The sequence below is a fragment of the Cydia splendana genome, chromosome 15, assembly GCF_910591565.1.
Source record: "Cydia splendana chromosome 15, ilCydSple1.2, whole genome shotgun sequence".
NCBI lineage: Eukaryota > Metazoa > Arthropoda > Insecta > Lepidoptera > Tortricidae > Cydia > Cydia splendana.
In genome coordinates, this window is record NC_085974.1 from 17,754,420 (window position 1) to 17,768,809 (window position 14,390).

Here is a 14,390-nt window from a genome sequence, read left to right on the forward strand (position 1 = left end):
GAGGCCTGTGACGTCAGGAACAGTGATGTCGACAATTGTCGGACCTGTCACGTTGGTGAAATAGGGGCCTGGAGTCCCCTGCTTATAACTATTAGTTTGAAGTGTCAGTCGCCAATGTCAAGTTTAAGTTTTCAATATAGGCCACAAGATGGCAGACTTTACAACGCGCATTGGTCCTTCAACGCTGGTGTTAAAAGGACACTTAATTATTTACCTATTTTGCAGGAGTCTCGTAAATCTATTTGAGGGGCCCGTTTCTCAAAAGTTTATAACTTGTAATACAAGTGGAAGTCCCTTTCTAACAAAAGCTGTCAAAAAGTGACATCCGCATGGATTTCAAGTTACAAGCTTTGAGATACGGGCCCCAGGCGGTCTAGCATGAGTTGCGTTCTCGCGCGCGAGTCCATACTTGAAGTTACGCTAGATGTCGAGAACGCATCTCATGCTAGACCGTCAGGTATAGCAAAAAGAACATTTAATGAACATAATTTATATTTAAAACTTCAACTTAGTCTCAAACATAGTTAATATCCTCTCCACCTCCACCGTTCTTTCCTTTAAAATCCCCATCTCTTCTTCACTCAGCACCGTACTTTTCTTTCCCGCATTTTTCAACAAGAAGTGTTGTATGAATAGCCGTAGACTTTCTCTGAACATGTGTAGTTTGGGTGATTTAGCGATGCGGTGGAAGACCTGGAGGGAGGCTTGTAGGTCTGCATTCATGATGATGGCTAGGAGGATTTGACGGAGGAAACGGACTGAGCTTTTGTTTAGGTCCGAGAATTCTATTACCTGTGGAAAAAAGAAAAATTATGGTCGCGTTTGTGTAATAATTAATAAATATATAAATATAGCATGGTGTTAGAAAGAGACAACAGTGCAGTGTTTAACAAGGGGTCATCCATTAACTACATCACACAAAATTCCCCCCCTCCTCGCTTGTCACACTTTTTCATAGGAAAGAGATAGGTATTTAATACGTACTGTCACACTTGGCATGACCCGCCCCCGCCCCCCTTGTTGCTGTGATACGTCATGTGTGGATGAACCCCAAGCAAACATCACATTCCAGGGAATGCTCCCTGACGCATGAATGTAATGTGTGGATGAACCCCAAGCAAACATCGCATTCCAGGGAATGCTCCCTGACGCATGAATGTAATGTGTGGATGAACCCCAAGCAAACATCGCATTCCAGGGAATGCTCCCTGACGCATGAATGTAATGTGTGGATGAACCCCAAGCAAACATCGCATTCCAGGGAATGCTCCCTGACGCATGAATGTAATGTGTGGGTGAACCCCAAGCAAACATCGCATTCCAGGGAATGCTCCCTGACGCATGAATGTAATGTGTGGATGAACCCCAAGCAAACATCGCATTCCAGGGAATGCTCCCTGACGAATGAATGTAATGTGTGGATGAACCCCAAGCAAACATTACATTCCAGGGAATGCTCCCTGACGCATGAATGTAATGTGTGGATGAACCCCAAGCAAACATCGCATTCCAGGGAATGCTCCCTGACGCATGAATGTAATGTGTGGATGAACCCCAAGCAAACATCGCATTCCAGGGAATGCTCCCTGACGCATGAATGTAATGTGTGGATGGACCCCAAGCAAACATCGCATTCCAGGGAATGTTCTCTGACGCATGAATGCGCGGCCACCTCAATTAATATAGGTTTAAAAAACCGGCCAAGTGCGAGTCGGACACGCGCACGAAGGGTTCCGTACCATTACGCAAAAACGGCAAAAAAATCACGTATGTGAGGAAGCCCACTCAAATATTTATTTTATTTTGTTTTTAGTATTTGCTGTTATAGCTGCAACAGAAATACATCATCTGTGAAAATTTCAACTGTCTAGCTATCACGGTTCCTGAGTTACAGCCTGGTGACAGACAGACAGACAAACGGACAGCGGAGTCTTAGTAATAGGGTCCCGTTTTTACCCTTTGGGTACGGAACCCTGAAAAACAACTCAATTATACAGATTTAAAGTTGTTGGCAAAAATTTGCGGCTAAAATAATATGCGTTATCATACACGCGTACAGTCAAGTATAAAAATATGGGTGCACAAATCATACTCAAAAATATGTCCCATAGCTCTTATATCAGTGAATTAAGAACTATACCTAGGACATATTTTTGAGTAAGTTGACTACACCCGTATTTTTACATTTGACTGTACCAGTGGAACACAATATGATATGATATGATATGATATGATTTATTTATCTCACAATATACAATGTCACTTAAAATTACACATGGTAAATTTTTAGGAATTTATATTGTGATATTGTGAATAGCCTCGCAAGAATAATAATAATACCTAAGAGAAATAAAGTGATAATAATTTACCTTTAGAACAGATAAAGCCAGCCCTTTCTCCATAATGAGGTGTATGAGGAACTGCGCCAGATTGGTCGTGGCCTGCTTCGATAAGCTCTCCAAATCCTTGATCTTGTCCCAAACGGCAAACTGGATGGACAGCTGAAACAAACTTTATATTAATAAAAGCCTCTATTTCTTACATTTTTGAATAACAAACGCGTCACTGTGTCCCCAGAACAGAATGCCATAACTTAATAAAGAGTGATCATACCCATAGTAACACTAACACAAATCTAAAGAAAGAAGGGAGCAGATGTCATGATTTACATCGAGCAATTAATATGTATTCTTCTAGCACTAGAATTATTTTTAACCTTTAGCAAACCCCGGAATATTCGACTCCAACATACAAAATGTGTTGGTAATTTCCTTCTATGCGGTAAACTTTAAAACGGTTAAAGGTTATATCATGAAGCCACGTAAACGTCAGCTGCCGCTCCGTTAGTGGCTTCCTTTCATAAAAATCAGTAGCACACGGTTCAAAGTACAGCGCGAAGCGACATAAAATAGTAGAAATAAAATGAGGGCGCCACTTTTGACGTAAAATGCTTGGCACATGGCACATGGCAACAATTTATTATGAATTTTTTTTAGTCCCATTTTATTTAATTTCTACTACTATACCCTACCCTATACTACGCACTATACCTGGTATTTCCTGTCGACGCCGCACAGTTTCTGCGCCAGCACTGAGTAATAAGGGTTGTAGATTCGTTCCTGCGTACAGCACGCTAGTAGAACGTGCACTATTTCGCGTTCTTGACTGCCCTTTAGACCTAGGTGTTGGAGTTTTTCAAACGCGTCCATGTAATCCTGAAAACAATAAAGAAATTAAACCTTCAACCTCGGTTAGTTACATTTAATTTGACTTGTATATTGCATTGATTTTGGTTGACTTGTCTTGATTCACCCACCCTGTTAACTGTGCACGGGTGGACCCTACAGCTTGGCAAAAAAGAGTAGAAATTAAAAAGTGGCAACACTGTAGTGTCATCCCTTTCAAACCAATTTATATAAGAAAACGGGACGACACTACAGTGTTGCCACTTTTTAATTTCTGCTCTTTTTTGCCAAGCTGTATGCCTCTGGTAATATGGTTCACCGATGGACAGTTAACAGTTTAGGTGATGGCACTTATGGCTAAATTGAAATCTAACCTCAGCAGACATAATAACGCAGAAGATGCTCCTCCTGACGTCCGTGTTCATCCTCTGTTTCCTGGCAAGTTCTAGAAGCTTCTGGTCCGTGCTAGGTACTGCTTTAATCTTCTCCTCTGGCTTCGGTCGGTTGCCTTCCCATGCGGAGCCTACTACCCACCATTTGCCGCGAGTATCAGCTGAGAAGGAATAGTAGTGATGTAAATTTAGTAACATAATTTATAGAATCATGCGTTACTTTACGGAAACCCATATAAATTAAAACCTTTATTTATTTATGAATCCGCGAAATGTGTATTATATTATTTCGCGCATTAGCAAAGCAATATTGTTGTTTTAATTAATTTGAAATATTTTAAGCAATATATTTTTTTCATTGCACACTTCATTATGAATTTAAAAAAATCAAGCTACCTCGATTTACATTTCAACAACATTAAAATTGACTAATATCAAGCAATTTAACAACTTAAAATACATAAAGAAAAAAAATGATGTTTGAAGAAAATATTAGTCGCAAACTCCTCAACCCACCAACGGAGCAACAGCTGACTTGGCGAGGCTTCAGTATACATTTCCCTTAACCATAATATGTTGCGGGTTTACAGTCCATAATGTTAAAAGTTGAGAGAGATTCAAGTGATACCTTTAAGTAAATCTTCAAGTGTGATATTGAGTGGAGTGGCATAGTTTCCTTTCCTAATAATCCCTCTGACGGTTTTCTTTAGCTGTTCCACGAAACTCGGGTCGTAGTTGGGTATCTTGTTCAAATTATTATTCTTCACCGCCATTAGGACTTCTAGAAGGAACTTTATTCGAGACCTGGAAATATCATTTTTTTTAAACAAACACAACAAGTATACGGCCCACCTGATGGTAAGCAGTCATCGTAGCCTATGTATGCCTGCAACTCCAGAGGCGTTACATTATCCCTCACCCTTGCTGAGCTCTGGCAACCTTACTCACGGGTAATATCAATAGTAGTTTTTGAGAGTTACCTAAAGAGTGGGCGGCACAGAAGCCCCCTAGTTATTTAGCTAGCGCGAAGTGTAAATGTCAATTGCAACTCATTTGATTATGCCATAGGTCTTTCGATAAGTTTAAGAATGATATTCGTCATTTTAGATACATTAGAAACATTTGATACCCATTTGAGATATAGATACATTGAACCACTAACCATGCTCTAGATGCTTAATAAGAATACGAGTTTCTATAAATATAAATAGAAAAACGGAGGCGCAACATGAAAAATATTCGTTGCCAGGCCTAAGGTTTGATTTTCATTGAGCAATGTGGGAAAAATGTGTCTTGAAGTGTCAATATAGGCAATTCACGACCAATAAAGTTTAATAGAGAATGTTAGAAAGCACTCACTCCGCTCGGACGTTTAACCCTTTGAACGCTTTATGTCATAAACACAAACATCACTCAAACTAGCTAATGTAATGTAAACCTAAAGGGTGACGGTTACTTTGACAAGTTTGACAGCGTCCGCCATAACACGTAGTTATAGTTGTCCATGGCGCTGTGGTCACTACTAGCAAAAAGAATAGATAGTATAGAGGGGTCCTGTCATAGTAAATTTTGTAGTCACAGTTAATTCACTGCCATCTATCGACACACGACTAGAACTCAAAATAAACACGTATAAAATTATCAAAAAAATGTATATATATGGATAAATGATTTTATTATTTTTATATCATTTTGATCCATGTTCTTTCACTGATATCTATGTGTTAAAATTGTTAAATATGAAACGGTGTCGTCACGCCATCTAGCCGAGAATAGGCCAAAGGTGTGTGCGTCATCTATCCGAGAATGACTTTTACTCGATTTCCGAGGCACGTTTTTTCCTTAGACTTTATTCATCTTATACGAAGTTATATATGTCTTTGCTACTAGTAACGACGACTTTTATTTATTTATTTTAAACTTTATTGCACATAAAAAAAGTACGAATGGCGGAAGTAAGAGGGAAGAATAGCTACTTTTACTTTTACAATAGGTACTTTTTTGATGAAATTCCATTTCGGGAGAAAAAAGTTTCCACTAACTAAATCTTAACAAATCACTTAGGATTGGGCAAAGGGCTTCAGCATAATATATTCTAGGTTAACCTATAGGTTTCGCTTTAAAATAAAACATTTTTTTATAGCGAATTATGAAAAAAGGGAAAATTATAAACCTGACTAGAATGAAAGACTTCATTGTGTCAATAAAGTACTAAAAAATCACGGATAATGGAAAATATTTAGACGTGCAATAACATTTTCTCTTTATGTATGGACGAGTAAGTACATAGTATTCTTCCCTCTTAATGACTTTAGGTGTTTGTTCTTGGCGTTCAAAAGGCTTTAATCAACTTACCCAGCCTGGTCGCTTCCCTGCACCGCGCTGGCTTGTTTTTGCGCGTCTTGTATGAAAGTCTTTAAGGCCAAAGGTTCATCTTTGCGCAGCGAAGCCCCCGCACAGCGGAACGCGCACAACACACAGTCTATGCTTTTCTCGGTTGGATTCAAAAGTAAGTGGTTGAGAATATCGTAGAGGAGGGTCGCGTGGAAAATCTGCAAGAAAATACGATGTTTTTCGTTACTAAACTTTCTGTCAATTTTCTTATGAAATCAAATCAAATATCATTTATTATCAGGCAACTAAGGCCCATAAATACATACCTTACAAACTAACATACATACAATAGTAAAATCTTACAAGCTAAAAAATATTTAGGCGACACGGCGGCTTATTTTATGTTTTTGGACATAACAAATGTAGCTAGAACAGACGGACTTAATGACTGCTATGAAACAATTTAATTTATCGTTAGGTCAATATTACACAACTTTGAGAACAAATTTATTTATTTTTATCAAATATATATTTTGATATAAGTACTTTTGAAATATTTCGGCCTTCAGCACTGGAGAAGAGCTTCGTCACTTTTTCTTTAATATATGACATCTATTTCAGTTCATATTTTTTTCTTTGGGCCATGGTCATCAGGCAAGTTGTGAAAAAAAATTCAAATAAACATGCCTGGTGACTTTCGAGCGGGCGAATATTTTCCACAGCGGCTAAGTCTAGCGTCTGGCAATACAGCGAGGAAACGCAGCAAGCGTCCTGGGGACGATGCCCCAGGTAACTTTAGGTTTTTAATGTTTAATAAATTTACTTTCAATTTAAATAAAGTAATGCATATTAAAAGGTACTTTACCTTGAAACTATACAGGTAAGCGAGACAGCACACAATGTTGTCCAACGTTTTATCCTCCATGGGCTGCGGAGTTTGCGTCAGACGATCGAATATCGTGCACAATTCTTCTAAGAAGTGGGCTCCTGAAATGGAAATACAAAACCAATTTTTTTTACCATTCTTAAGGGGCCCACAGATTACCAGTTCGCCGGACGATATCAGAACAACTGACACTTTTTGCTTTTAACTGACAGGCTGATATCGTCCGGCGAACTGGTAATCTGTGGGTCCCTTGATCCCGAAATATTGGGAGCTCGAAAACAATACAAAAGGTAATCATTGTCCATATCCCGGTCGATATAAGTCTAGTGAAACTAATCGTGAAACATTCAAAACTGTTACAACTGGGGCCCGTTTCTCAAAAGCTTGTAACTTGTAATACAAGTGGATAGTCCCTTTCTAACTAAAGCTGTCAAAAAGTGACATCCGCTTGTATTACAAGCTTTTGAGAAACGGGCACCTGGACTTACCAATTTCTTGTCCCACATTGGCGTGCAACACGCCAACAAGAGCGGCATGCTCGGCCTGGAATACAAAAAATACTGCAATGGCGTTTTCACAACTTAATCCTTCTTCCTCGCGTTATACCGGCATTTTTTGCCACGGCTCATGAGAGCCTGGGATACGCTTCACAACTAATCCCAAGAATTGGCGTAGACACTAGCTTTTACGAAAGCGACTGCCATCTGATCTTCCAACCCAGTTAACTAACTAGGCCTTATCGGGAGTAGTCCGGTTTCCTCACGATGTTTTCCTTCAAAAGCGAATGGTAAATATCAAATGATATTTCGTACATAAGTTTCGAAAAACATTGGTACGAGCCGGGGTTTGAACCCGCGACCATCTGATTGAAAGTCGCACGCTCTTACCGCTAGGCCGCCAGCGTCCGCTAGAGTAGCTCAACTTAATACAAAACAATAACAACATATGCGGAGTAGACGACGATAATTGCTAACCATCAGATAATTCGTCTGCTAGTTTGATTAATATATCATTTAAAAAATAGAAAGTAGTAGTAAAAATATATACCTGGAGGCGTAGAGGCGCACTCACGGTCCCGCAAACTGCCTCCAGCCATAGACCACAGAGAAACGCACTGACAGAGTGACGGCTGTTCCTAGAATAGAGGTTCTCTATGGATGTGCAGGCCCAGTGCAGGTTGGTGTGGGCTAGCTCATTAAATAAATACCTGGAGGCGTAGAGGCGCACTCACGGTGCCGCAGACTGCCTCCAGCCATAGACTACAGAGAGACGCGCTGACAGAGTGACGGCTGTTGCTAGAGTAGAGGTTCTCTATGGATGTAAAGGCCCAGTGCAGGTTGGTGTGGGCTAGCTTATTAAATATATACCTGGAGGCGTAGAGGCGCACTCACGGTGCCGCAGACTGCCTCCAGCCATAGACCACAGAGAGACGCGCTGACAGAGTGACGGCTGTTGCTAGAGTAGAGGTTCTCTATGGATGTACAGGCCCAGTGCAGGTTGGTGTGGGCGAGCTTATTAAATATATACCTGGAGGCGTAGAGGCGCACTCACGGTGCCGCAGACTGCCTCCAGCCATAGACCACAAAGAGACGCGCTGACAGAGTGACGGCTGTTGCTAGAGTAGAGGTTCTCTATGGATGTGCAGGCCCAGAGGAGGTTGGTGTGGGCTAGCTTATTAAATATATACCTGGAGGCGTAGAGGCGCACTCACGGTGCCGCAGACTGCCTCCAGCCATAGACCACAAAGAGACGCGCTGACAGAGTGACGGCTGTTGCTAGAGTAGAGGTTCTCTATGGATGTGCAGGCCCAGTGGAGGTTGGTGTGGGCTAGCTTATTAAATATATACCTGGAGGCGTAGAGGCGCACTCACGGTGCCGCAGACTGCCTCCAGCCATAGACCACAGAGAGACGCGCTGACAGAGTGCCGGCTGTTGCTAGAATAGAGGTTCTCTATGGATGTGCAGGCCCAGTGGAGGTTGGTGTGGGCTAGCTTATTAAATATATACCTGGAGGCGTAGAGGCGCACTCACGGTGCCGCAGACTGCCTCCAGCCATAGACCACAGAGAGACGCGCTGACAGAGTGACGGCTGTTGCTAGAGTAGAGGTTCTCTATGGATGTGCAGGCCCAGTGCAGGTTGGTGTGGGCGAGCTTATTTAGGACGCCTGAAAATAATATTTAGGATCATAGGTATACATTTTTCTGCGGTTGACTGGTAAATAATGCCTTTTGGCATTAAGTCCGCCTTTTATACGATACGTTTTTCTTTTGTGCGGTGAACATTAAATTAATAAATCAATAAAATGAAAATCACCCTCAATATGACAGTTACCCGTAAGCACTTTACAAAGGCGGTTTATTTACAGTTTATGCTAGTGGCGACCCCTACGCAGAGTTTCCGTGATATTCCCTATTACCATGGGGTGAGATGAGATGCATATTTTGAATATGAAGAATATGGGGTGGAGCGTGTATTTTTTGTAAGAAGTAGTAATACAACATATTCTGTGGTAGTGCCTTCATTGCAGAGTAGGTAAGTAAATAAGTATTAATTGAGGAATATGAAATTGCGTAAGATAATTTCGGCACTTTGTTTGAACCATATAAATAAGCACTTTCAGATAAATAAATGGGGCTGATGGTGTGACTCCCCTCAGAGCGTGTGTGGTGACCCTGAGCAGACGGTCGAACACATTGTTCTGGTATGCTCTCTCACCAAATTCAAGCATACGATAAAAATAAAAGCACTTTCAGAGCACACAATTTATAAGATATGCAGCACTTACTCTTGATTTGTCGTTTTAGTTGAGCTGTCGCCTGATCTGTCGTAGTGTCCTTATTTCTCAAATGAGGTGGAATGTAGGCTTTGTCTTCCTGAAAATAGAATTCAAAGTTTTACACAGAACGTAGACGTGCACATGCGCGAAAATGTTGCGGCCGCGCTCGCACACGTCACGCAAGCGGTGTGTCTTCCCTCATAAGGCACTGTATATCACAACGCGCATGTGCACGTCTACGCACACGCACCCGGTGTGCACAGGCCTTAACTATTTTACACAGAACAAAACATTATTTCTATAAAAGTTTCATAAACAACTGCCAATTTGGATTTCAATCCAATCTAACTTTACACTTCACAAAACATAAATAAATAATAAAAAAACCGGGCAAGTGCGAGTCGGATTCGCGCACGAAGGGTTCCGTACCATAATAAAAAAAAATGCAAAAAAAAACGGTCACCCATCCAAGTACTGACCACGCCCGACGTTGCTTAACTTTGGTCAAAAATCACGTTTGTTGTATGGGAGCCCCATTTAAATCTTTATTTTATTCTGTTTTTAGTATTTGTTGTTATATCGGCAACAGAAATACATCATCTGTGAACATTTCAACTGTCTAGCTATCACGGTTCGTGAGATACAGCCTGGTGACAGACAGACGGACGGACGGACGGACGGACGGACGGACGGACAGCGAAGTCTTAGTAATAGGGTCCCGTTTTACCCTTTGGGTACGGAACCCTAATAATAGGGTCCCGTTTTACCCTTTGGGTATGGAACCCTAAAAAATAATAATAATAAAAAAATATTTTATTCAGTAGCTTTAAAAACAAATTACAGTATCTGCACTGGTGTCTCTTTTTAAGTGAGAAGACACTTGAGCTAAGAGAACACCGCTCTTCCACGCGGTTAGTTATAAATACAGAGCAAGAGTGCGACGACTAATAAGTGACGAATAAATGATGATAAATAAATGATGATGACTTTGTGATAGTTAGCACTTAGAAAAACTTAACTATGATTTACTCCTTACCTTTATAACATTTCCTTCTTTGTCCCTCTTACGTCCATAAATATCTTCCCAAACATCTGGTTTCTCTTTCACCTCCTCAATTTCATCCTTTTCATCCCCAAAATCTTCTCTACTCCCTAAATCATCATCATCGGACAGATGTGACACTTCATCATCACTGAACATTTTGGATAATTCCTCTTCTGAAACTACCCTCTCTTTAACTTTTTTCTTTTCTGGTAGTTTTGGAACTGGGTCTTCTTTTGATTTCTGTTTAGATTTTGATGATTTAGTAGGTTTTTCTGAAAGCAACAATAAGTCTAAATTATACTTACAGGTAATTTTTATCTCTGAACTATGTAATTTTTTTATGCGATCTTTGTATATGTAGGTTTAAAACCAATGTCTTGATTTAAAAAACATCTTAAGAGGCCGTGTACGATTTTAGTCGCAAAAATGTAAAATTGATAGATTTTGACGAAGAAATTCTACACTTTGTGCTACCTATTAGAAATAACAAATACTGGTTTCTATTCGCACGTCTTCCCATCTTGTACTTTTATAGATCATTTTTTTGAAAAGAGACTCACTAAATTAGTAATGATTTTTTTTCTGAAGGACGTTTAGGTAATCGCGCGTAAAGCACTGACTTTGACGATCTTATTTGTAAATTTCGTAAAGTTTGGACTGCTAAAAATGGTAAATTTGTATTACACATATCCTGTACTCGAACTTTTGTGGACTACAATTTTGTTAATATGACTTTGAAGTAGTGTAAATGAAAGTTAGACGAAATCAATTTTCTTCAGAAATTACTTCAAAACAGGTGACAATTTCTTTGAAACTCGACTTAATTTCGACGTAATTTTGATACTTAAACAATCGACAACATTTCCTGAAACTGTTCTTATACATCGTTTAGTATAATTTACCACCATAATTTTTTAATGAATTTTTAAAAACTTTTTTACCGGTGACGCACGCTCGCGACCTCATTATTAAAAGCCAAGATGAGAAGACGTGCTAATAGAAACCAATATTTGCTATTTAGATATTACGTAACAAAAGGTGTACAATTTCAACGACCAAATCCATCAATTTCACATTTCTGCTCTAAAATCGTACACGGCCTCTTAATATGATTCTATGTTTCTGTTTTTGTAATAATTGGTAGTGAATGCCATTTTGAAAATATTAAGAACAAGCAGATAAAATACATACCTTCAGGTTCTTCATCAGAATCTTCCTTATCACTTAAATCATCATCACCGTCTTCATCATAATCACTATTTTCATCAAACTCATCATCATCTCCACTCATATCTTCGTCAATTTCGTCATCATCATCAATATTACTCATATCATCTTCATCTGCATCACCATCACTGCCAATATCACTATTTCCTTCACTAAATTCATCATCATCACTGTCTTTATCCTTTTTAGCTTTTGTATCTTTAGTTTTTGCGTCCTTAGGTTTTTTATCCTTATTTTTCTTTATTTCTTTCCCAGTGACAGCTGCCAGGTCCTCTTCAAAGTCTGATTCACCCTCAACATTTGCTAGATGTTTTTCGGCGGCTACTATTTGTTCTGTTGTTTGTCTGTCACAGATTTCTAGTACATCTGATTTAGATATTAAGAAATATTTTTACTAGTATGCCTAATTGTTTATATTTGTTTTCTCTAAAAGTACTAACTATTACTAGTAGTTTTAAAGACCAAAAACTATAAGAAAAACATCACATTAATAAACTTTAGTTGAAACGGTAAAAAATTGATGACGTAATTTATGGACAGCCCCCTGGTGACAGACAGACGGACGGACCGACGGACAGTGGAATCTTAGTAATAGAGCCCCGTTTTAACCCTTTGGGTACGGAACCCTAAAAATTGAAAAGGATACAATCAAGCCCGTCATCCTCAAAGAATTTCTTCTTATTTTTAACCTTGTTCAACCCCAGTTGCTTTTCCAGTTTCTTTATCATCCTGTCCTCTTCCTCATTGGCTTCTAGGAACATCTTCCGTCTCTGTTCCTCCATCTGAGCTTTTAAACGATCGGCTTCTTTCTTCTCCTTTGCACGTTCCTTTTGAATAACATCAATTGGCAATGGTTGGGATTTCTGCTTTTTCTTCTAAAATAAAAAATAAACTTGTTATGTAAGTTGTGCTTAACAAGATAAGTATTGTTAAGAGAATTTTGACCATAGATGGTAGGATCCTATAGATGTGCTATACACGTGCGTCCGTGAGGGACAGAACATACGACACTATGATTGTTTGAGTTTATTTGTTGCCCACCATAATCCATACAAAATTTACGGTGGGGAATAAAACAAAATGTGAGACTGTGACAAGGACAAACAATAATAGCGCTTTTGCTGCTACTCCCACTGAAAGATACATAAGACTATCCCGGTCATTCCTATTCCCATTCCTTCCGGCCACATAGGAAGATTGACAGATGACAGATGGACCAACAAAGTCACAAAGTGGCCAGGACCCCATGGCAAAAGGAAGGCGGGAAGACCCATAACAAGATGGTCCAGGGATATCATAGCCACAGCTGGAGAAAATTGGCTAATCAAGGCAAAAGACAGAGAAAGGTGGAAAGATATGGAGGAGGCCCATACCCGACAGGGGTCCTTAATATAGTAAAATTAACAACAATACATTAGAAAACTTTTGTGGTGTAAAACTATTTAAGGAAAAATAAAGGCTTAAATAAAATAAATAAATCCCGGTCATTTCCCCCCACCCCTCATGCCTGATTCAGTTATACTAGCTTCATGCTTTAGATTAGACCATGTTTAGAGCGCAATGTTTGGTAGTGTCAATAACAAACAATACAAACTATAGAATTTATTTTGATATTGGTTATAATAGACTTCTATTTACCTTAACTTCTACATCAGGGTCTGGAGCATCAGCGGGTCGCTTTACAAACCTCCCTGGAGTATATTTTGGTTGTTCCTGGACAGTTTTCTTCTTTAAATAATGTTCCTGTCTATGAACTTTCTTTTGCTGCCTCTTCTTTTTGCGCAAAGCTTTGCGGGTGTTTGGAAAATTTGCACGTGCTGCTTGTTTGGGTTTCTTCATTATATCAACTTTACAATCAATGCCTCGAGGAAGAAATAAACTTATTGTATATTTTTTAAAACGAGCTTTTAGGTTAATAAATTCACGAATTTACGTCAATTTGACAGTTTCATTCACATGGCCTATTCATGGCCTATTCCGTTTAGGAATCACTATAATTATGAAATTTAATTTTTACTTCCCTAAAGTTGGGTGGAAACATATTGTTATGTAAAATAATTCCTGCTATAGAATAAACAAAAATGAATGCATGTATTCATGTAAATAATAACAAAGATTTACTACTTTACAATAGGAAAAAATAACTGCTTGATATTTTGGGAATATGATTTCCGAACGAAACTGGTTCAACGTTCCGTTCCACGTATTTTTGTAATCACTTTGACCATAGACAATAATAACTGAATTTTCTAAACAGCATTTAAATCCCTTCCCTTCCCATCCCTTTAATGAAATAACTGAATTAAGCATATTAACAGAAACAAATTACTTTATTTTATATGGATATAAAGTTACGTTTATTCCTAAAAACTATATTCAATTCAAAATATATTCAACGTGACAGTTGTTGGCAAAGAGCATATAATCACTACGTTCTAAGAGAAGGAACTCCATAGTACGTTTTTGTCAAACGGTTGGTTTTGACAGGACTTGACTGATGTATGACTGATGAGCATCTATTCATACCAACATAAAGAAAATTGT

The 14,390-nt window shown here is 39.1% G+C and overlaps 1 protein-coding gene across 1 annotated transcript; it reads right to left on the reverse strand.

Moving 5' to 3' along the window:
• Positions 1–495: 495 nt before the first annotated feature.
• LOC134797728 (nucleolar MIF4G domain-containing protein 1 homolog) lies at positions 496–13,755 on the reverse strand. The gene is made up of 14 exons (XM_063770078.1): positions 13,485–13,755; positions 12,493–12,721; positions 11,811–12,212; positions 10,604–10,891; positions 9,584–9,667; positions 8,805–8,962; positions 7,286–7,340; positions 6,777–6,898; positions 5,933–6,129; positions 4,206–4,381; positions 3,560–3,738; positions 3,051–3,215; positions 2,370–2,501; positions 496–792 (listed from the first exon to the last, which is right to left on the reverse strand). The coding sequence occupies exons 1-14, from the start codon at positions 13,683–13,685 to the stop codon at positions 496–498; spliced, it is 2,685 nt and encodes an 894-aa protein (XP_063626148.1). The 5' UTR covers positions 13,686–13,755.
• Between the last annotated feature and the right edge of the window lie 635 nt (positions 13,756–14,390).

What these genes read in the sequence shown, in the direction of transcription:
- LOC134797728 (XM_063770078.1), bottom strand. Translation starts at nt 13,685, where the DNA reads ATGAAGAAACCCAAACAAGCAGCACGTGCAAATTTTCCAAACACCCGC. An exon ending in CAATGTGGGACAAGAAATTG is followed by an intron (nt 6,899 to 7,285) that starts GTAAGTCCAGGT and finishes TTTCCATTTCAG; the next exon opens with GAGCCCACTTCTTAGAAGAA. An exon ending in ACTTGAAGATTTACTTAAAG is followed by an intron (nt 3,739 to 4,205) that starts GTATCACTTGAA and finishes ATTCCTTCTCAG; the next exon opens with CTGATACTCGCGGCAAATGG.